The following is a 21,800-nucleotide window of genomic DNA, read 5'->3' on the forward strand; positions in this document are numbered from 1 at the left end:
TCATGGACAAAACAAGACAAGCCCATATATGGGCTTTGCTACTATGTGGGCTGGGCCTTGGTGCCATGCACCAAACATGTGTGTAGTAACACCCCTATATAGCATACACAATAGTTCTCTTTCTTGAGTGCCCCTGCCCCATGCTTCATCTTCAACAGTGGGCTAGATATGCTTAAGCCCATTATATACCTGGGGTTGAGGTTTTCCTAAGACTTCGATTTGTTCATTCTGAACCTCCTCTTCTCTTATTTGAAAGTGTACATTGTAGGTGAAGCTATTTCCAAACTAAGAAACAACATCTATATCTGAACTATCTCGCACGAGTTGATGTTACTAGGCCATAATTCCTAAACACCTCCCACGAGTATATATATGTCACTAGCCCAATATTATTATTCAGCCCAATGAATTTTTTCTTGTCATCGGTAATCTTGACATGTTTCCATTTAATGGTTTAGAGTATATATTAGAAATCTAAAAATGTATCCAGTGTCTTATTATTTAAATTTTTGAATAACATGACATTATGTAAATTATTAAATCTAGAAAATATAATTTTAACAGTAAAATAGGCTCTTTATTTTGATTGAAGTGGAAAATGATTTAGTTATGCTTATTTACAACCTTTTAAAGACTATTTTTTATGCACTACTATATTTAACAAAATTTTAACAATTAAGCAATCAACAATTAGTAACATCCAAATGCATGGCTAACTCAACTCAGGTTAGCTCTAAAAACCAACGAGTTGGATGGGGTCATCAGGTTGAGGCCATATTCATAATCCTAGAAAAAAAAGAAAACAAAAATTTTCAATCAACTATTTAAACTTAATATTCAATAAATGATTACAATTTATAAAATTGGGTCTAACATTCTAATTTAATCAAAACTAATATCAACATAAATCAAACTAATAAATTTAAACTGAGTCCCAAAAACCCAAAATAGATCAAATTAATAAATTTAAAAAAAACTTAAACATATTAATTTATTACATCAAGCTTGTACGTAAGTTTTATGCTTATGACTTTAATTTAACATTTTATTATTAAATCTAAAAACATCAATGTTCAAACAATGATTTGACAATGTAAGGTCTAGTGATATTGGGAGTTCCACTCCAATGTAGCTCTGCAAATTGTTGGTAAACCTTTTCGGAAAAGTGAGCAGAGTCAAAGGACAAATAGTCACTAACCTTCGCACATAATTCGTACTCTTTGACTAATCTCTTTCCTCAACAACTGGGAATTCCCCTGTATGGACCAGTTCCAAAACATGCAATCTTCACTTCTTTGAAACCTTTTTACAACAAAATTAAATCAAAGATTGATGCTATTGCCTATTAGTCTATGAAAAAACAAAAAACAAAGTACAACTACAGTAACATACCTACTGTACTATGAAAATGGAAGTGACAATACATGTGACATACCATATTTTGAAGGGTTATTAATTCTTTCAATTAGAAAAGTGTAGAAATCGGCTATTGAATATTTGAATCCTTTGAGCTCTCTCTCTAGCTTTGGAAGGACTTCAAAAAGTGCTTTATTGTGTAGTTTTACTATTGTTGTAAGTCCGTCGATGCATGCACCTGTGTTTCCTGGTTCTAGTGCTTTAAAAAGTGGGGTACAACCCCATGGTGCCAAGCTAAGGAATACATATTTTCTTCCTCCTTTCTTATACATTTCCTAGCATACCAAAGTATAATTATAAGCAACTTGGAAACGAAAACAAAATAATCTAACACAAAATTGTTTTATACATTGAATACAACAAAAATTGTAATTACTTTGATCACAATCGTCAAGTTGCCAATCACCATTTTACGTATTCTTCGTCAGAGTAGGTTTGAAGCAAACTGGGGTTTGTCGTAAAGGCACAAAATAATCGATGCTTCCTATGCTAAAAGGGTAAACAGCTTTGGCCACCAACGCCTTTGCTTCTTTTTTACCTATTTCATGCCTCAATAGAGTCTCCACTTTGTTGAAATAATTGAGTTGAGTGTTTAGGCTTATGACCTGATATGGAGGGAGTAAGAAAAGCAAAATATGAGGTCAATGCAAGGATTTGAAATTCGATTAGAACATCACTACAAAACGCGGGGGCATTAGGCCGCGTTTCTAAAAACGCAGCCCTAGACGGACTAAAGCCGCGTTTTTTAAAAACACGGCTTAATGTAAATACAAGAGCCGTGTTTTAAACGCGGGGCCATAGATCAGTCCTGAAGCCATGTTTTTTTGATCTATAGCCGCATTTTTGAGGGTGGACCTATGGCCGCGTTTTTTAAAAGTAAAAAAACGCGGCCATAGGACCTTCCTATTTAATTTTTTTGGCAAACCAATTTTATTTATTTTTTTTTTCCTTAACTATGGCCGCATTTAAAAAATGTGGCTCTAGCCCTCCTAAAGCCACGTTTTATAGACGTGGCTTTAAATTTGGTCTGAAGCCGCTTGTATAAAACGCGGCTTTAAATTTGTTCTGAAGCCGCGTTTCAGAAACACGGCTTTAGTTTGGGATGGGGCTGCGTTTCTTAAACGCAACTTCATATTTTGCCTATGGCCGCATGTTAAAAACACGGCTTTAGGCCTTGTATAACTAGTATAGTAAAAATTTCCAACCCTCTCCCATCGCACATCATCAACCTCCATCTCTCAAGCCCTCACCCTCCATCCGATCTCAACCCTCACCCTCCAAGCCTCCATCTCTCAAGCCCTCACCCTCCATCTCCGATCTCAATCTGTAGCTTCCGCTCATCACCGGGCTCGAGGCCCAGAGGCAACAGCGCGCCATGAGGCTCTAGAGCGTCTGAAAGCCCTTCGTCAGGGCAGATCTTGCCGATCAGAATCCAGTTTTAAACGTGGCCATAGGTCCTGGTCTTGGGCCACGTTTAAAACGCGGCCCAAGACCACAACCTTAGGTCGCGTTTAAAACGCAGCCTAAGACTAGACCCTTAGGCCGCGTTTTAAACGGGGCTATAGGACCTAGTCTTGGGCCGTGGTTAAAAAGTGCGGCCATAGGACCGTTAGTTCTATAGTCATAGGTTTTAGGCCACATTAGAAAACGCGGCCTAAAAAAACGCGTCTATAAGTTATAGTCACGTTTTTTTGACATATAGCCGCGTTTTAAAAATGCGGCCATAGAACCTTTTTTTCATAGTGCATGCTTATTTATAAGAACAGTGTCTGTATCAAAATATGATGGAATACATAAGAAAGGGGTCTTAAATTTTATAAGTAACGTGTTGCAGAATGAACAATAAGCATCTTGAATAATAAAAAATAAAAGAGAGAGAGAGAGAGAGAGAGAGAGAGAGAGAAGCATATGAGGTGAATGCAAGGATTTTGAAATTCAATAATATATAAACAATACTTACAAAAGAAACAATGGCAACCCTTCCCTTTCATGAGAAATGTAGGGGGCACATTTCACAGTTAAGAACTTATTTTTTGGATCGTATAGAGTGATTGGAATTTAAAATGACATTTCACTTATACACTCATAAATTTGTAATATCTAAGGAGCCTGTACTTAATCAGATAGAATGTGTACCAATCCTTTACGAGTTTCATCCAGAACACCAGCTCCTATTGATGCAAAGTTAGACCCATCAATATACCGTTTATAACCAGGTTGTAGATATGGTTGAAGTAGTGGCAATTTTGCATACTCAGCCGCAATAATGCTTCAAAAATTAATTGAGCAACAATTCAAATCCAAGAGAGAAACAACACTTAATTAACTATAGTCTTACCAATGAAATCTGTAATTAGACGGCCATTGGAAGATCTCCCAGTTGGGTACCTGAAGAAGTTTTCCTCATAAGGTGAATAATTTGCCTGGAAATCAGTAGTGGTATTGATGTAGTTATTGTTTCCAGCATCCACTTCTGAATCCCCAAAAATGAATAAGGCAACATGATTCTTTGGCAGAGAGATTTCACCATGGCATTGGGTTGTCTGGATACTAATGCTTGCATGCAAAACCAAGAAGCAAAGATAGAACCTTAAACTGATCATCACGTCAAATCTTGTTCACTTTTTATAAACTTCTTTTTAGTTGGTATATATAGGGTGCTTAATTTCTCATTTATGTGAGGAAATTGCTCCAGTTGAACTTTCATGACAGCTGGTTGAGCTGGTCACATACGTTAAAGATTTGAATAAACGCCTATCAAAAAAAAAAAAAAAAAAAAAAAAAAAAAAAAAAGGAAAAAAGATTTGAATAAACAATATCTAAAGACAAACACAAATACCTATAAATAAATAAATAAATAAAGAGAAACACCAATAAACATCCAATTACATGTACTCTGCTAAATTTTGACTAGTACAGGAGTTCCAGTTAAGTCTATGATAAGTCTTTTGCTTTTTTTTTTTTTTTAATCATGATAAGTCTTTTGTCTTCAAATAAGAGATTTAAGATTTAAAGTTTATCTACATAAAAAATTAACTGTTGTCATAACCTGATGATAAGAGTGATCATCATAAAGTAAACACTAGCTATAGATATAAATTTACCATATTTATCCAAATGTTTTTGAATAAGATGGCATTACGACACTATCAATAAAATTAAAGACAAGCACAAAATAATAATAACAAAAAAAAAAGTAATTATGTTGTTGATTTTTTTTTTCGTGGGTTGAGAAAAGGGAATTATGGTGTTGACTTCAACGGGGGCACATGTACTAAGACTATTATTTACTACCATTTTTGTAGTTTAAGTATTATTATTACTGGTTTGTCAAGAAAAAAAATAATTATTACTGGTCTAGCATATATCTGTTCAAAGCAAAAAAATTTGATTGCATATTAATTGAGAAAACTGCATAAACCTCCCATGTGATTTTCTCTTGTGAATCACACCCTCTTTTTTTTTTTTTTTTTTTTTTTTTTTTTTTTTTTTTGTTTAAAATAAGACATTCACCTTCATTAAGATGCAAATTATAAACATTGACCCTGGATGACTAAAAAATGCTTTAAAAAATTCATCTAATTGATAAGCAAGAGAATGGTAATACACTGCCAAGTTAAGGAAACGTTGCATCCAATCCTCAAAACTATTTTTTGTAGTGTTTGCCACCACTGGCCGAGTTGCACCTCTAATTTGATCTACTGTCCAAATGTGAGAGTATATAATATGATGATTTGACTTATTACACAAATTAATTTATTAAATTTAGTCTGCAAACATACTTAGATGGATGTTAACCTACCTTTTGTTCCAAGGATTGGCAAATATTTTTTGGTTGGAGAAAAATATAACTAGCATAATTCCTCAAATTTATGTCAGGCGGGTTCTTCCCTATCTATTAATTGATTCCACAGAAACATATAGACATAGTCAGTGATTTGGAGGATCAACTACTTTGATTTTTAATGTGGGTTTTAAGCACATAGTTGAATTTAAAATCTTGGGGCTTCTCAAAATTTAAAAACAAAAGAGCCTAACCCAAGGGAGCTTCAATAATTAATAATTTTGACTTGTAAATAATTGATACTAAACATATTCTGAATTCAAAGTCCATGTTTGTCATTAGTGTTTAGAATGCTATCCAAAATTTAAAAACAAATGAGCCTAACTCAGCGGACTTGGAGACTCAACGATTAATAATTTTGACTTGTAATTTATACCGTTATACTATAAAAATATTGAATGAAAGTCCATTGATGTTAACTCTCAAAAAATAAATCCATTTATGTTATTTTACTTATTTCTACTTTTGGAATAACAATCAAATTTCTTCTATATAAAAAAAAAAAAAAAAGGAATAACAGTCAAATTCTCTCACTCAAAAAAAAAAAAAAAAAAAAAAAAAAAAAAAAAAAACAAAAAACAAAAAGAAGAATAAAAATCAAATTAATATGCACAAGGTAGGATAGGGTAGCAGTGACCATTCTTTATTGTTTGAAGCCATCCAATAGTGCTCTTAGTTTAAGAATAATTTTGTGTCCACGTTATTGATCATATTCTATAGATTTGCTAGATCGACTCGTTTGGCCAATTCAAACATTGATATGCAGTTTAACACCATAAAAATGCAGTGCCAATTTTTTCTGTACACTGATATATATGGTTTCAACTTTCAATCCCACAATATATTTGGAAACACTACAAAATGGACGCATGGTTGATTACCTTAACAATATTCTTTCCTTCTAAGTTCCAACCGAACAAACAATTAATAATAATAATAATAAGGCATTTGAAAGGCCGGCCACTCATAGGCCTTTTTCTCTGGTGGGAAGGTCGACGACTACACGGACTCTATACTAAGTCATGAGCGATAGCACAACTCCAAAATTTTCTAAAAACTTTATAATTTATATAAATTTTGCAATTTTTTTTTTTAGATGGGTTCAAATTACACCTGGTGTAACTCTTTAGAATTACACTTTTTTTAAACCGTTAGATTTAAGTAGATCCAATAGTTAAAAAAAGACTATCATTATTTCAAATATTCTTATTAAAATCTCATTAATTACCCTCATTTATTACATTTTAAACCTATCTCTAAACCCAAAAATGTTTAATGTCTGATTCTCTCTCTCTCCGTTTCTCACTCTTTGTCTCCTCCACCATTGTTCCACCTCTACAGGTTGCCAGCAGAAGGCAAAAGAAAAAAAGAAAAAAAAAAAAAAAAAAAAAAAAACAAGCCGAATAAGAAACCAAGCCGAATAAAAAACTAAGCCCAATATCAAATTTGATAATCTATGCATCGGAAGGGAATAAGAAAAAGAAACCAGAGGATACCAAATTGATCAAATATATGGAACGGTGAGGGTGCCCAATTGTTTACTTTCCCAGATTTTAATAATTCCAATTCATTCAAAGTTTCAACTCAAATAAATAAATAAAATTTACTTTAAAAAATCATATTTACCACCAAAAAAAAAAAGTCAAATGATGGATCATTGACATTTTTGTTCATAATACGGAAAGAGAGAAAATGTTATTAAAGTGGTAGTGTATTTTAGATGTAGACTATGGTATTAAAAGATCGTTAAATGCTTACCTTTCTTTTTCTTTTTGGGATAAATCATGCTCACCTTTGAACTTCAGGAAAGGATTCATGGATTGTTGTTGAAATTTTAGAGGGATCACAGCTTTTTGATCTGTTTGGGAATTATGTTTCTATAAGCTCCTATTATTCATGTACTTAAGAACCATTGTCAAGGCTCATTCTTTCATTTCGAGCATACGTGTATACTTGTCTACAGGTCTTGTCAAATATTTACTTTTTATTTTCTAATAAAATAATCGAAGTAAGTTTTTTAAGAGAGAGACCTATACTTTTTTGTGTTTTTTAGGTTAAGAGATAGGTATTAAATGCAATAAATAAGGGATAATTAATGAGATACTAATCAGAATATTAGCATTAATGAGTGTCTTTTTTTTACCGTTGGATCTACTTAAATCCAATGATTTAGAAAATGTGTAACTCTAAAGAGTTACACCAGGTGTAACTCTAAAGAGTTACACCAGGTGTAACTTGAACCCATCTCATTTTTTTTAGATATTAGACATTAAAATTGATAGTTGGCCCCTCCAAAAAATAAGAGCTGGTCTGCAAAAAAGTATTGAACAACTAATTAAACATTGAGTTCTAAAAAATAATTGTTAAGAACAACAAACTATTTGCCTTGTAATGAAAAAAAAAAAAAAAAATTCTTTTTAGTTTTCTTCTCTCTTAATTGGTATGTTTTGGTTGTTGATTACAAATAGTAACTTTTTAATAAAATAAATTTCCTCATAGAGTTATTTTATTTTATTTGGGACTAAGTCTTTCGTTGTTGTTAATTTTTGAATTGTTTGTCAATACTTGATTTAGTCGCAAAATGGTAAATGAAAAAAACTACATACTTTGAGAATATATAAGTGACAATTCCTTAAAAGAAATTTTCTTTTGGAAATAAATATATATTTTTTATTTCATTTTCAATTTGGGACCAAGTCTTTTGTTGTTATTGCTATTGTGGTTAAGTTTCCAATTGTTTGTCAATGCTTCATTTATACTAAAAATGTTGAATGAAAAAATAGAGGATATTTAATGTTAGGGTTTGATAACACCAAAAAATAAAAGATTTAAAAAATTATAATTAAATAATGGTAAAACGTTTTGTACATATTAGTGGCAAAGTAGACAATTTGTGTATACACATTAAAGTTTATATAAAATGTATGTATGTATGTATCAATAAATGTAGTTGTGTAAATGTATGTATTTACAAATATGTAACTTGGCCCCTCCAAACCAAAATTCCTGGCTCCACCCTTAAGCACAGCTAAGACACCGCCACCTATAGGTGAAGAGGCAAAAGCCCGATGCTAAAGTAAGAAAGAAAGTACGTTAAGGTTATGAAGTAAAGTCTTATTAGAGGATAGAACTGACAAAACAATGCAAATGACCATTTTTATACTCTCTCTCGTCACTTTTTATTTTCCAATAATTTGATAATTAAGGGAGAGGGAATTTAAATCATGAATGTCACTAATCTCTATTGGAACTTGGAAACATTAAGAGGTTTAAATCAAGCTATTGGAAACAACATTAGTATTAAGACTTTTATATGATAAGTTAAGAAATACCAAACGAAATTAAGCAAAATATTATTCAACTTGAAAAATCATTCGATGTAGTGTCCAAGTGTTGAGAGTACAATATGAAGATTTGATTTACATATTAATTTATTTATTACATTAAGCTTGTACATAAGTTCTATGCTTATGTTTTTTTATTATTTAACTTTATATTATACATTAGTGTTCAAACAATGTTTTGAGATTGTAAGGTCCTGAGACATTGGGAGCTCCACTCCAAATTAGCTCTGCAAATTGCTGGTAGGCCTTTTCGGAAGGATGACCAGAGTCAAAATACACATAATCATTAACGTTCTCACATAATTCGTACTCTTTCACAGATCTTTTTCCTCCACAACTCGGAGTTCCCCTATATGGACCAGTTCCACAGCATGCAATCTTTCCTTCAGTGAAGCCTTCCCAACATAATTAAAACAAAGATGCTATTAGTCTGACATAAATAAAATACGAAGTACAACACTGATAAAATACTCTGCACTACGAAAATGTCAATGAGAATGTGACATACCATATTTCGAAGGGTTGTTTATTCTTTCACTTAGAAAAGTGTAGAAATCAGCTGTTGAATATTTGAGTCCTTTGAGCTCGCTCTCCAGCTTCGGAAGGACTTGAGAAAGTGCTTTATTGTGTAGTTTTACTAGTGTCGTAAGTTCTTCTAAGCATGCACCTGTGTTTCCTGGTTTTACTAGTGCTTTAAAAAGCGGGGAACAACCCCATGGTCCCAAGCCAAGGAACACAAATTTTCTTCCTCCTTTCTTATATATTTCCTGAAAAATCAAAATATAATTATAGCTTACTTAAAATTTAAAAAAAATAAATAAATAAATTAAAAAAAAAAAAAACAAGAATAATCAAACATAAATTTGTTTAAAATATTGTATACAACACTAATTGTTATTACTTTGATCACATTTGTCAAGTTGCCAATCACCAAATTCACATATTCTTCTTTAGAGTAGGATTGTAGCAAGCTGGTGTTTGAGTTGATGGTTACAAAATAATCGTTGCTTCCAATGCTAAAAAAGTAAACAGCTCTGTCTAGTAAGACCTTTGCTTCCTTTTCACCTAGTTCTTGCCTCAATAGATTTTCCAAGTTGTTGAAATAATTGAGTTGAGCGTTCAAGCTTATCACCTGACAAAGAGAGAAAGAAGAACACAAGATTATAATGCTCAGTATTATGTTATAAGAACAGAGTTTGTCTCAAAATATGATGGAATATAAAAGAACGAGGGCTATATTTTGTAAGTAATATGTCCCAACATATGCAAAAGCATATGGGGCCAAGGCAAGCAAATATTTGAATTTGGGTAATATATAAACAATTCTGACAAAAGAAACCACGACAAACCATCTTTTTCAAGTGAAATGGAGAGAGAGTTCATTTCACAATTAAAATTTTATTTCTTGGATGTTAGACAATTTGCAGAGTGTTATATCATTTAAAATTTAAAATGACATGTCATTGGATATGCACTTAAATCTGCAATATTTAATGTGACTTGAACAGAATGTGTACCAATCCTCGACGAGTTTCATCAAGAGCACCAGCTCCAATTGAAGCAAAGTTAGCCCCATCAATATACCGCTCATAACCAGGATGTAGATATGGTGGAATTAGCTGCAATTTTGCATACTCAGCTGCAAAAAATGCTTCAAAAATTAAGCAACAATTCAGGTCCAATAGAAATCAACACGTAACTATTATCTTACCAATGAAATCTGGAATTAGACGGCCATTTGAAGGTCTCCCAGTTGGGTACCTGAAGAAGCTTTCCCCATAAGGTGAAAAGTTTACCTGGAAATCAGTAGTGGTATTGATATAGTTATTGTTTCCAGCATCAACTACTGAATCCCCAAAAATGAACAAGGCAACATGGTTCTTTGGCAGACAGATATCACCAAGGCATTGGGTTGGGATAGTAATGCTTGCATACAAAACCAAAAAATAGAACCTTAAACTGATCATCATGTCAAATCTACTTCACTTTCTATTAGCTTCTCATCAGTTGCTATTCATTTATATAGTGTGCCTTAGTTTGTCCTTTAGATGAGGAAAATGTTCAATTAGACTGATTGTGTTGAACTTTCATGAAAGGCTGCTATAGTTTATTGGCTGGGTGATGAGCTAATCACATATGTTAAAAATTTGAATAAACAATGTTTAAGGACAATGTTTATTCAAACTTTGAACATATGTGATTAGCTCATCACACATGATACATGCATCTTCTAAATTTTGACTTTTACATGGCTAAATTCAATAATTCTTTGCCCAAGTGTGTTTTTTTTTTTGGTTCCCCTTTTTATTGTTTAGTTCTAAGAGCGCAAATTTTGATTTTGATTTTGAATTTTTTGATTAATTTTATAATTACAATGGGAAGAAGTAATTTGAACCTTGTATTTTTTATTGGAAATACCAAGAAGTACCAATTGAGACAAATTAATGTTTACGGTTTACCTTAGACCTTTTATATTATATAAGTTAATGCCATCCTTTGAAAATTTCCATGTTCATATATGTAGTTTATATTTTAAATGGAGTAAGATCCAATAAAATTTCTATAATGACTTTATACTGAAGTTCTTAAAATCTTACTATTCATTGTAAAATGAGTTGATTTGATTTTCTCACATCATCATTATCGTTACCTAAATAGATACCAAAACAGTACCAATCAATATTTCTCATAATACAAAGCCCAATCAACTCACTCAACACTTTCACATTCCTTTCCGTGTAGAGATTTGTCCTACAATCATCTGTTTGGAAGATTTCCCACATGGGTAACTACATCCTCAAACTTACAAATGTATGTATCTCAAGTGATAGTACTCTTTTCTTTCATATCTTTTTCTAAATTTAACACCTAGGTATGAACACCAGGTGCTATTGACAAACACCTAACTGATTTATTTTAGTATATGCCACATGAATGTAATTGAAGAATGCAATTAATTTATTCTAGCCATATAGTAATTTAAATAATATCAATAAATACTGTTTAGAAACTTGAACTTGACTTTATTCATTCTATGGGTGTCTATCTATACTAGAGCTTTTGGAAATGATGATTAGCTGCCTCCAAAGAAAATTTCTAATGCTTCATTTTAAAAATAAGAAAAGAAAAGAAAAAAAAGAAACATCATGTTAACTAGGTTGACAAAGATGGTGTAAACTATTTAGGTATAGCCCATTCTGCATGGTTCTTTTCTTTTTATTTTTTATTTTCTTTTCCTAATTAACTGTTTTCCCCTATTTTATGAGAACCTACAAATGCCCTTCACAATACCTCAGTGGCTGTTAACTACTGATTGTTGAACAATGGTGACTTCAGGAGCCAATGCTCGTTTGTAAATATTGGCTGTACTAATTTTTTAATTTATTCTCCTATATATCATCTCTAACAAGTATCAGTTGTGATAGTGACAAAGGATCATTGGATAAAATTATGTAGGAATTTGGTGGCAAACAACTTCAAATTTGACAAATCAAACATAAGGTGAGCAATACGTGAGTTCCAGTTAGCTCAACTAAAGTTTCTGATTGTTAAATAAGAGATTTGGAGTTCAATCTCTGCTTACACCAAAAACTAATTAGTGTCTTGATCTGAAGATAAAGAGCTAAAACTCTAAAAAAAAAAAAAAAAAAAAAAAAAAAAAAAACATAAAGTGAGCTATGGTTACTCCTCTCACCCTTTTTTTTTTTATAATTTTTGTAATTATTGAAATGAGTTGTTGGGAAAAATATTGTATCTATGCACTTACTGACTTTCTGACTTTAAAATGAATTCTCATTAAATTTTGTTCCTTATCTTATAATCATTAAGACCTGATATTATAAATGGCACAGTCTGGATGGAGACCGACTGCCATTTGTTTATTAGTCAATAAATTATAATAAAAAAAAGTGTGATTAAATAAATAAATGAACTTTCCAAGCTACTTTCTTCTTGCTACTTGACAAAAAATGTAATCAATGCGGTTTAATTATTTCCTATAAAAAAAGAAGGCGGTTTAATTATAGGCCTATTTTATGAAATAAATAGGACTATAATAAAATAACACCTAACCATGTTAGGTTTCTGTTTCTTTTAATAGAATAAATCAAGAGAATAAATTAATAAAAAAATCTTCTTAGAAGATTTAAGAGGAGTTGATATTCAAAAAAAAAAAAAAAAAAAACTAGAAGTTGACTGTCAAGAGACTCAAGACTTAAGAGTGTAACTAAATTACTTGGCACTTCCTAAGCCTTTCAAGACATTGTTCAAAGTCCTATAAGGGAAAAAATTTTCGTATTTCCGAAACAATACTTCTGACTCTCACAAATGGGTGAACCCATAAACAGTTGCATAATACAAAAACTTATCGAATGAGACTTGGCTTGGGCACTAGAACCAAGCCTTACCCATTCTAAATTTCATTGATGAAGTGCACTTTTTGACTTTTTGCCAGGTCTAAATTTGATGAAGACTGATTCCTAAATTATAATAACAAATAAAAAGGGAAATTTACAAAGTCTTGGAGTATATTTTGATCATTTGTTTAGACCCTTTAAACCAAATTGTTTAACCTAATATATTAATCAAGTGATTACTTAGGTTAATTATTCAAATCTAGGTTAAACAATAATAAATCATATTATGTACAGTAGCGGAAAAGTAAATAACATCATGATATGATGAACTAGGAAAACTAGTAAAACGAATCGTTTCAAGGTAAAAACCTGTGGAGGATTTAACCTAGCAATCCTCAAGGTAAAACAACTCCACTATAAGAGAATTGAAGTTTTTACAATCAGATTTAACCCTAAATCTATTGCTACCTTAAGTAGTAATTTACTGACACGACCACATACAAGTTTCGAATCCACAAACTCCTTCTCTTCTTGGATTTACTATAACACAAGCACCCACGCTTGTGACTTTGAGATCCCACTCAAAAGTTTCAGATCACCTTCAGTTGTTGATCTTTGTAGCAATAACTAATTTCTACCATCGCTTGATTGTAGATCTTGCTCCAGTAGACGCTTGTGTAGTTAGAAGGTACAAAACCTTTCAAATCTCACAAAGACTTGTACATTTTTAGACCCCTTAAAACACAAGTTGTTTAACCTAGTTATTTAACCAAGTGATTACTTAGATAAATTATTCAGTTCTAGGTTAATACACTCAAATCATATCATGTAAATAATGCAGAAATATAAAGAATACACATATGATAACCCAAGAAAACCAAACCAGTAAAAAACTTGGGGAAGATTTAACCTAACTATCCTTAAGGTAAAACAGATTCACTATGAAAGAATTGAAATTTTTACAATAGAACTTAGACCACTAAGATCATATTACTACCTCGAGTAGAAAACTTACTATCACGACTACGTAACAGCTTCGAGGTCATGGACTACTTCTTTTTTTGATCCACTGCAACCACAAGTTCTCCTACTTGTGACTTTGAAACTCCACTCAAAGATTTCAAATCTTCTTTAAGTTCTTTATGCAGCAACTGAAGCAATCACCAAGTTTTTGACATGAATATTGATCTTGATAACCCTAAGTGTGTATGAAGGTAAACACCTCTATATCACACAAGAGATTCAACACACAACACATCAAAGACTTCTAAAACATAGGTAGGGTTTTTCCTTTTATATTTGGAGTAAAACATAAAACTCTACACGTCATATGGGCTTGGGCTGAATTGGAAATTCTGCAGAAAAATAAATCTGCATGAGATTCGATCGATCGAGTCTAATTTTTGATCGACTGAGACTTGCAGATTTAGTCCAATAAATTCTGCAATCACTCGATTCCAATTTTACAAATAAACACAATTTAAGCAGCCTAAACCTAGACTCTATGTTTTGATCATGGTTTGCCAACACATTACAAATTGAAGTTCTACTACATTTAGTTCCTAAAGTCTTAGAACCTAACAAGAGTAACATAGAAGTCTTCCAAAAGTCTGCAAAACGTAGCTAGGGTTTCCCTTTTATATGTGGACAAGTTATATTGAAACCCTAAACGTTTTTGCAGGCTTGAGGTTGGTTTATAAATTCTGCAGAATTTGATTTCTACAATTCTCGATCGATTGAGCTTGGTAGATTCTGACTCTTCTTTTCTGCAGTTAGCTCTAACTTGAAGTTTGAAACTTACACCTTTGAGCAATGCCTAACACATAGACTAGACATGTTTTTGTTCTTGGTTTGTCAAAACACACAAAATATAATTTTAAACATTTAATCTTAAATCTTTAGAACCTAACATATTTAATATGTATATGTAGGTTGATAGAAATTAATCATTCCAATCCAGTTTTGAATAGCTCTTCTGATTGAACTTTGCAGCCAACAACCTTCTATAGTTGGTGATTGAAGTCGTGTACTGTGATCCGCGCAATTGATTAGTCACGTACTTGGAGCCGTGCATCAAAAGGAGAAATTGTCACTACAGAACAAGTCCAATTGGGTATTGGGGTAAGGGTTCAATTGTAGGTTGGTATAAGGTATTGGGATTCCTTTACTTGTAACCGCTTGTTGTGATAATAGTGGAATTTCGGGAGTGGTGACCTTAAAATCACCCAGTGGAGTTTTTGCCGTATTGATTTTCCTCATTCGTAAACAAATCACCGTGTCAAATTTATTTTCCGCTGCATACTTAGGTTAATTGGTGATTTGTTTATGCTACCATGTGTTTGCATGTTAATTAACTTAATTAATTCACTTGGTTAATTAATTGGTTAATTAATCACAAGGGATCAATTCGTTTTTGGCTTATCACAGAAATCCAACAAATTGACCAAATTGATCATTATACATGATAGATGACAGTTTATAATGATGAAATCAATCAATCAAACCAGCCAATTTCATAAATTAAAGCTCAATTGAAAAAAAGCCCCAAATCAGGTACTTTCAAGCCCTAGAAATTTATTATTTTCCAATTCATCAAATTGATCAAATTAAACACCAAGGAACAGTTTAATAACATCCAATAAGAAAAACCCATCGATCAATTTTGAAAGAAAACATAAAAAACCCCAAATTTTCTTAGGTTCGAAAATCACCCTTAAATGCATGAAAAATGCATGAGGAATGAAAATAAATGAAAAAAGAGGGGTATAAAGGTCTTATCGATGTTTGAAGACAAAAATCCTTGAATGCAGCAACTGAATTGATCACCAAGTTCTTGACATAATCTTGAAACTTGGAAACCCTAAGTATGTGTGAAGGCAACCATCTCTTGATCTCACAAAAGATTCACACACACAGCATAAGGAGCAACCTAAAATGTGGCTAGAGTTTTCCCTTTTATACTTAAGACAAAACATAAAACCCTACACGTTAAACGGGCTTGGGTTGAGTTGGAAAATTCTGTAGAAAAACAATATACACGAGCTTCGATCGATCGAGTCTAATTTTCGATAGATCAAGCCAGGCAGATTTACACAGTAAATCCTGTAGAACACTCGATTCCAACTTTACATATAAACACACGATGAGCAAGTCTAAAACAAAGACTAAAACGTTTTGATCGTGGTTTGCTAACATTACAAATTGAAGTTCTAATACATTTAAACCTAAAGTCTTAGAACCCAACAAACTCCCCCTTTGACAATCCGTGACAAAACACAAACTAAACAAAATGCTCAAAGTTACATAAAAACAGCCCATTACAAAACTACTGCCCAACACAACAAATTCAACCTAACTACCATCTATTAATTGCAAGTGTAGATAGCAGCACGACTGAATCAACCTATATATTTCCTGAAACACTCAACAAACGCATAAACATATTTGTGGAAAATACAAGTAAAACAAAAATAACTTCTTGATTTCACATAACACAAAATAAAGACATATATCATGAATAACCTCATAAATATAAATCAATAAGTAATGTGAAACAAGAAACATATACAAATCAATGCATCTCCCTCTATCATGAATAACTCAATCAAAACAACGAATACATCATGAGCCAAAAAATGTAAATACATACTGAAGCACCTAGATACAATCTAATAGCTCCACAAACTCCACAAATTCCAAAATCTCCCCCTAATTACAAAAACTCCACAAATGTACTCTCCCTTTTTTTGACAGAATGCTAAAGGGAATCAGAATCCATCATCAAAAGGAGGTGGCGGAGGCGACCATCGAAGATGCTCCAAATCTGCTCGCAAAGCACGAAGCTCATCAAGCATGTCCACCAAAATTTGACCAAGAGTCGCCTAAACGGTCATGACGGTCTTCAACATACGTCGAATGACTGAATCATCCGAGGTAGAAGGTGGAGGAACAGCAGTAGCAGTAGGATCAACAGACTCCTCAGCCGTAGTATCACATGTAGAAGAGGGAGGAGGAGGTGCGACACCAGAAGTCTCTACCCTAGGGCGTTTAGAACTCGCTCTCATTTGAGCAGCCCTTTACCTAAGAAAGGTGGCACCTATAGGAGCAATAATATGGACAGGCTCAGAAGCAAGAAACTCATTTAATCCTAGATGCAAAAGAATTCGATGAATAAAAACGGGGAAGAAAAGAGCATGAACAGTAGAATTACTCCTGTGAACCTCAATCAAAGAACGAATGAAAAGATGAGGAAAACTAATAGGAGCAGCAGTAACAAAGGCATACAAAAATGCACAATGCTCCAAAGAAATGGTGTGCAAATGAGAGATAGGCCAAAGAGAATGACAAGCAATCCTAAAGAAAAGATAGTGAATCTCAGTGAGCTCAGCAGTAGCGATTCGAGGATCAAAACCCCATAAAATAGAAGACCCAGTGATATAAGACATGATGTCGTCCAGGTAGGAGACTCATCATAAGGGTAGACAGGATGCTGGACCACTGACACCCCAAGAGCAGCAACCACTACTAAAGGGGTAATGGTGTACTCATCACCCCGTATCCAACTTCTCACAAGAGTGTTGGCATCATAAGAGTGGACAGAGAAGTTCGAATAGAACTCTCTGATCAAGGTAGCCGGAGGAGGATGATTAACATCCAATAAAGGTAACCAGCCCCTACGCTCAAAGTTACGCCTAATCTCAAGATCAAGTTCATCTAACAGAACCTTTCTCTGAGCCCAAATGTTCCTCTTAAGGTTAAGTTTCTCATACGCTTCCTAATTTTTCTCACTCAAAAACCTCTCACTACTAAAGGTGGGGGAAGGAGTAGAGTTGGAGGTCCTATGGGCTCTAGTCTTCCTAACCATGATGCTAAGAATCAAAGGATAGACACAAAAGAGAGAGAAAAAGAGCAAGAAGAAAAACCAAGGGCAGGCTGCAAGTTAGCACATAAAATATAGAAATAACAATTCTATATGATGCATGAACAGTATAAGCAAATGATGCATGCTCTAATGCAGTGAGAATAAGTTCCATTTAACTTTAAATTCACAAATTTGGCTTGAGCATAGAGTTTGTATCAAGAACAATACCAAATTTGAAAACCCATTTTTAGAAATCTAACAAATTGACCAAATTGATCATTATACATGATAGATAACAGTTTATAATGACCAAATCAATCAATCAAACCAGCCAATGTCATAAATTAAAGCTTAATTGAACAAAAGCCCCAAATCAGGTACTTTCAAGCCCTAGAAATTTAAAATTTTCCAATTCATCAAATTGATCAAATTAAACACCAAGGAACAGTTTAATAACATACCATAAGAAAAACCCATTGATCAATTTTGAAAGAAAACATCAAAAACCCCAAATTTTCTTAGGTTCGAAAATCACCCTTAAATGCATGAAAAAATGCATGAGGAATGAAAATAAATGAAAAAGGAAGGGTATAAAGGTCTTACCGATGTATGAAGACAAAAACCCTTGAAGAAATTTGGTCGAAAACGACAAAAATCTTGCTTTGACCCTTAGACCGATCGAATAGAGAGAGAAAGTGTTTTTGAAAAAGTTTGAATAGTGAAGAAAACGTGAGAAACAAAGGTTTTAAAAAACTCTCTATACAATTTTCGATTGATCGAAAATTAGATTCAATCAATCGAAAATCACTTTCGATTGATCCAACAGCGATCGAGTAGGTCAAGACATATGTGATTCACTTGTTAGGAACATATGTCACTATTTTATGGAATTGGCTAATCTTTTGACAAAACACACTTTACTTGTATTTGGGTAGATATAGGATGTGTTTAATACTTCAAGAAACTTTGTTTCAAGATTAAGTGTTGAAAACATGCAAGTCTGTCCAAGAAACAAGCTGAAGAAGTGCCTGTCATTAAAGCTCGACAGCTAGCTATCCATCGAGCTTAAGAAGCTGTTCCAGCCTCGTGGCTTGACAGCATCTCGACAAACAGGTATCTGTCGAGCTTTATGAAAAACAGAATTCCAGTTCTGTTTTGACTCAAATCTGGTTTTATGTGTTTGGGCTTTCTTTTCTCACAACCCTAGACATATAAAAGGATTATTTTAAGGGCCGTTAAAGTGTTCACAAGTTTCACAAGTGTTGAGCAAAGTTTGTTCAAGCAAATAGTGACCGGAGACAAAATTTGCCTTAGTTCATCGTTCTTAAAGAAGTTTCTGTGTTTGTGTACCGTAGGGTTTTGTGACCAAGCATCTGCTTGATCTTCATCGTTGGGATGAACTTAAGAACTTTGCAGCTAACAACTTTCTCTAGTTGGTGATTGAAGTCGCGTACTGGGATCCGCGCAATTGATTAGTTACGTACTTGGGAGCCGTGCATCAAAAGGAGAAATTGTCACTATAGAACAAGTCCAATTAGGTATTGGGGTAAGAGTTCAACTGTAGGTTGGTATAAGGTACTGTGATTCCTTTACTTGTAACCGCTTGTTTTGATAATAGTGGAATTTCGGGAGTAGTGACCTTAAAATCACCCGATGGGATTTTTGCCGTGTTGGTTTTCCCCATTCGTAAACAAATCACCGTGTCAAATTTATTTTCCACTGCATACTTAGGTTAATTGGTGATTTGTTTGTGCTATCATGTGTTTGCATGTTAATTAACTTAATTAATTCACTTGGCTAAATTAATTGGTTAATTAATCACAAGGGGTCAATTCGTTTTTGGCCTATCACAGAAATCCAACAAATTGACCAAATTGATCATTATACATGATAGATAACAGTTTATAATGACCAAATCAATCAATTAAACCAGCCAATTTCATAAATTAAAGCTTAATTGAACAAAAGCCCCAAATCGGGTACTTTCAAGCCCTAGAAATTTAAAATTTTCCAATTCATCGAATTGATCAAATTAAAAACCAAGGAACAGTTTAATAACATCCCATAAGAAAAACCCATTGATCAATTTTGAAAGAAAATATCAAAAACCCCAAATTTTCTTAGGTTCGAAAATCACCCTTAAATGCATGAGGAATGAAAATAAATGAAAAAGGAGGGGTATAAAGGTCTTACCGGTGTATGAAGACAAAAACCCTCGAAGAAATTTGGTTGAAAACAATAAAAATCTTGCTTTGACCCTCAAACCAATTGAATAGAGAGAGAACGTGTTTTTGAAAAAGTTTGAATAGTGAAGAACACGTGAGAAACAAAGGTTTTAAAAAAACTCTTTATATGATTTTCAATTGATCAAAAATTAGATCCGATCGATCGAAAATCACTTTCGATTGATCCAACAGCGATCGAGTAGGTCAGGTTCAAACCAAAATTTTAATCACATTTTCGATCGGTCGAAGAACAAGTTCAATTGATCGAAAATCTAGAAAACACAATTTTTTGAAAAACTGAGCAATTTTATGCAGAAACTTCTCAAAGCATTGAATTTTATGAATAAAATGCATGAGTATGAGATGAAATGCTTTTCAAAAACACTTGTTTTGAACCCATTTTTTCCAAAATTAAGATTTTCAATTGATTCTCCTTAAATTCTTAAGCTTCAAACACATTTTGCATAAAATTCAAGGAGTTTTCAAACTTGGTTGGCCAAACCAAAATCACACACTGTAACATATACAATATTTAGCAAAGAGTAACTTGTGTAGTGTGTGCAACTAGGAAAAACTTGAGATACATGTGAGGTGATAAGTAAATAGAAATCATTCACAATTTCTACAAAATTCATCACATAAATTTGAGAGAGACTATCACCTAAAGAGTTGCATCATATATAACTCTCACATCTCCTAGAATAAAAGCTTGCAATCATGTAAGTTTCTTGATTTGTGTAGTCTAATAATTTGGTTCCTAATTCCATTTTCTATAGAGAAAACTCTAAGCATAAATGAATGTGGGGAGTGACGTCTCTTTTTCCACAGGGTCCCATCATGGAAAAGGAATGCAATAAGCCAATAACAAAGACAAAAAAATAGAAAATTAAATAGATGTGATGTGACTACAATGATTAAGATAACTTAATTTTTGAACCATGGCAAAAAACTGAAAGTATGAGAGTCAAATCCAGATCTATCTTCTCCTTCTCATGAGCGTTCACATTAGGGATTTCAAAAAATTTAGCACTAAGCATCTCAAAACCTACTTTATATATTTTAATAATTCACTTTATAATACACTAGGGCTGGCCCTAGGCCTAGGCCATTTAGGTCATGGCCTAAGGCCCCTCGACATAAAAAGGCCCCCAAATATTGGGTGGTAAGTTATTTTTTTTTAATTAAAGAAAAAGTGTGAGTTAGGTGTATATTTTATCCCAATTTTAAGAAGGCCTAAATTATTAGAGTTATACTAGTTTATTACAAGTTTTATTACATAGGTCCTACAAATTGATATGTCACCAATAAAATAATTCAATACTCATTTATTATTTTGTTGAAGTGCCACCTTATTGCCACATTAGTTTGTAAGCTTTTTGTAGTGAAATTTGTAATAAGTTTAGCACTTTCTCCACAAAAAAAAAAATGAATTAATAAAAATACAACACAGTCACCATTAAGTGTATGAAAAATGCTAAAGCTAATACAAATTTAGGAAAAAAAATTTACAAATTGATGTGACAGGAATATGGTCAGTGTTACTAAAATAATATAATAAAATGAATATTTGAATAACTTATCTTTTGTTGGTGGTATGCCAATTTGTAAAACCTATATAGTAATTATCATTAGCTCACTTTGGGTGAATTAGTCATATTAATAAGTAAGAATTAATGATGGATTTAAAATTAAATAAAAAAAAATATTATTTAAGTGATATTTAGATGTAAAAAGGCCTCTATAAAATTCTTGCCT

At 32.8% G+C, this 21,800-nt stretch overlaps 1 protein-coding gene and 1 pseudogene across 1 annotated transcript; both read right to left on the reverse strand.

The window, feature by feature from the left end:
* Positions 1–1,023: 1,023 nt before the first annotated feature.
* On the reverse strand, positions 1,024–7,077 carry LOC115984646 (annotated as a pseudogene).
* Positions 7,078–8,763: 1,686 nt separating this feature from the next.
* On the reverse strand, positions 8,764–10,574 carry LOC115987981 (GDSL esterase/lipase 2-like). Its single transcript, XM_031111598.1, has 5 exons — positions 10,316–10,574; positions 10,122–10,243; positions 9,506–9,736; positions 9,113–9,371; positions 8,764–8,999 (listed from the first exon to the last, which is right to left on the reverse strand). The coding sequence occupies exons 1-5, from the start codon at positions 10,572–10,574 to the stop codon at positions 8,764–8,766; spliced, it is 1,107 nt and encodes a 368-aa protein (XP_030967458.1).
* Between the last annotated feature and the right edge of the window lie 11,226 nt (positions 10,575–21,800).

This window comes from Quercus lobata, chromosome 4 (genome assembly GCF_001633185.2).
Source record: "Quercus lobata isolate SW786 chromosome 4, ValleyOak3.0 Primary Assembly, whole genome shotgun sequence".
Classification (NCBI taxonomy): Eukaryota; Viridiplantae; Streptophyta; class Magnoliopsida; order Fagales; family Fagaceae; genus Quercus; species Quercus lobata.

Coding starts and splice junctions, on each gene's coding strand:
- LOC115987981 (XM_031111598.1), bottom strand. CDS start 10,574: ATGATGATCAGTTTAAGGTTCTATTTTTTGGTTTTGTATGCAAGCATT. Junction 9,737..10,121: donor ATGAAACTCGTCGAGGATTG/GTACACATTCTG, acceptor TCTCTTTGTCAG/GTGATAAGCTTGAACGCTCA. Junction 9,372..9,505: donor ACTTGACAAATGTGATCAAA/GTAATAACAATT, acceptor TTGATTTTTCAG/GAAATATATAAGAAAGGAGG.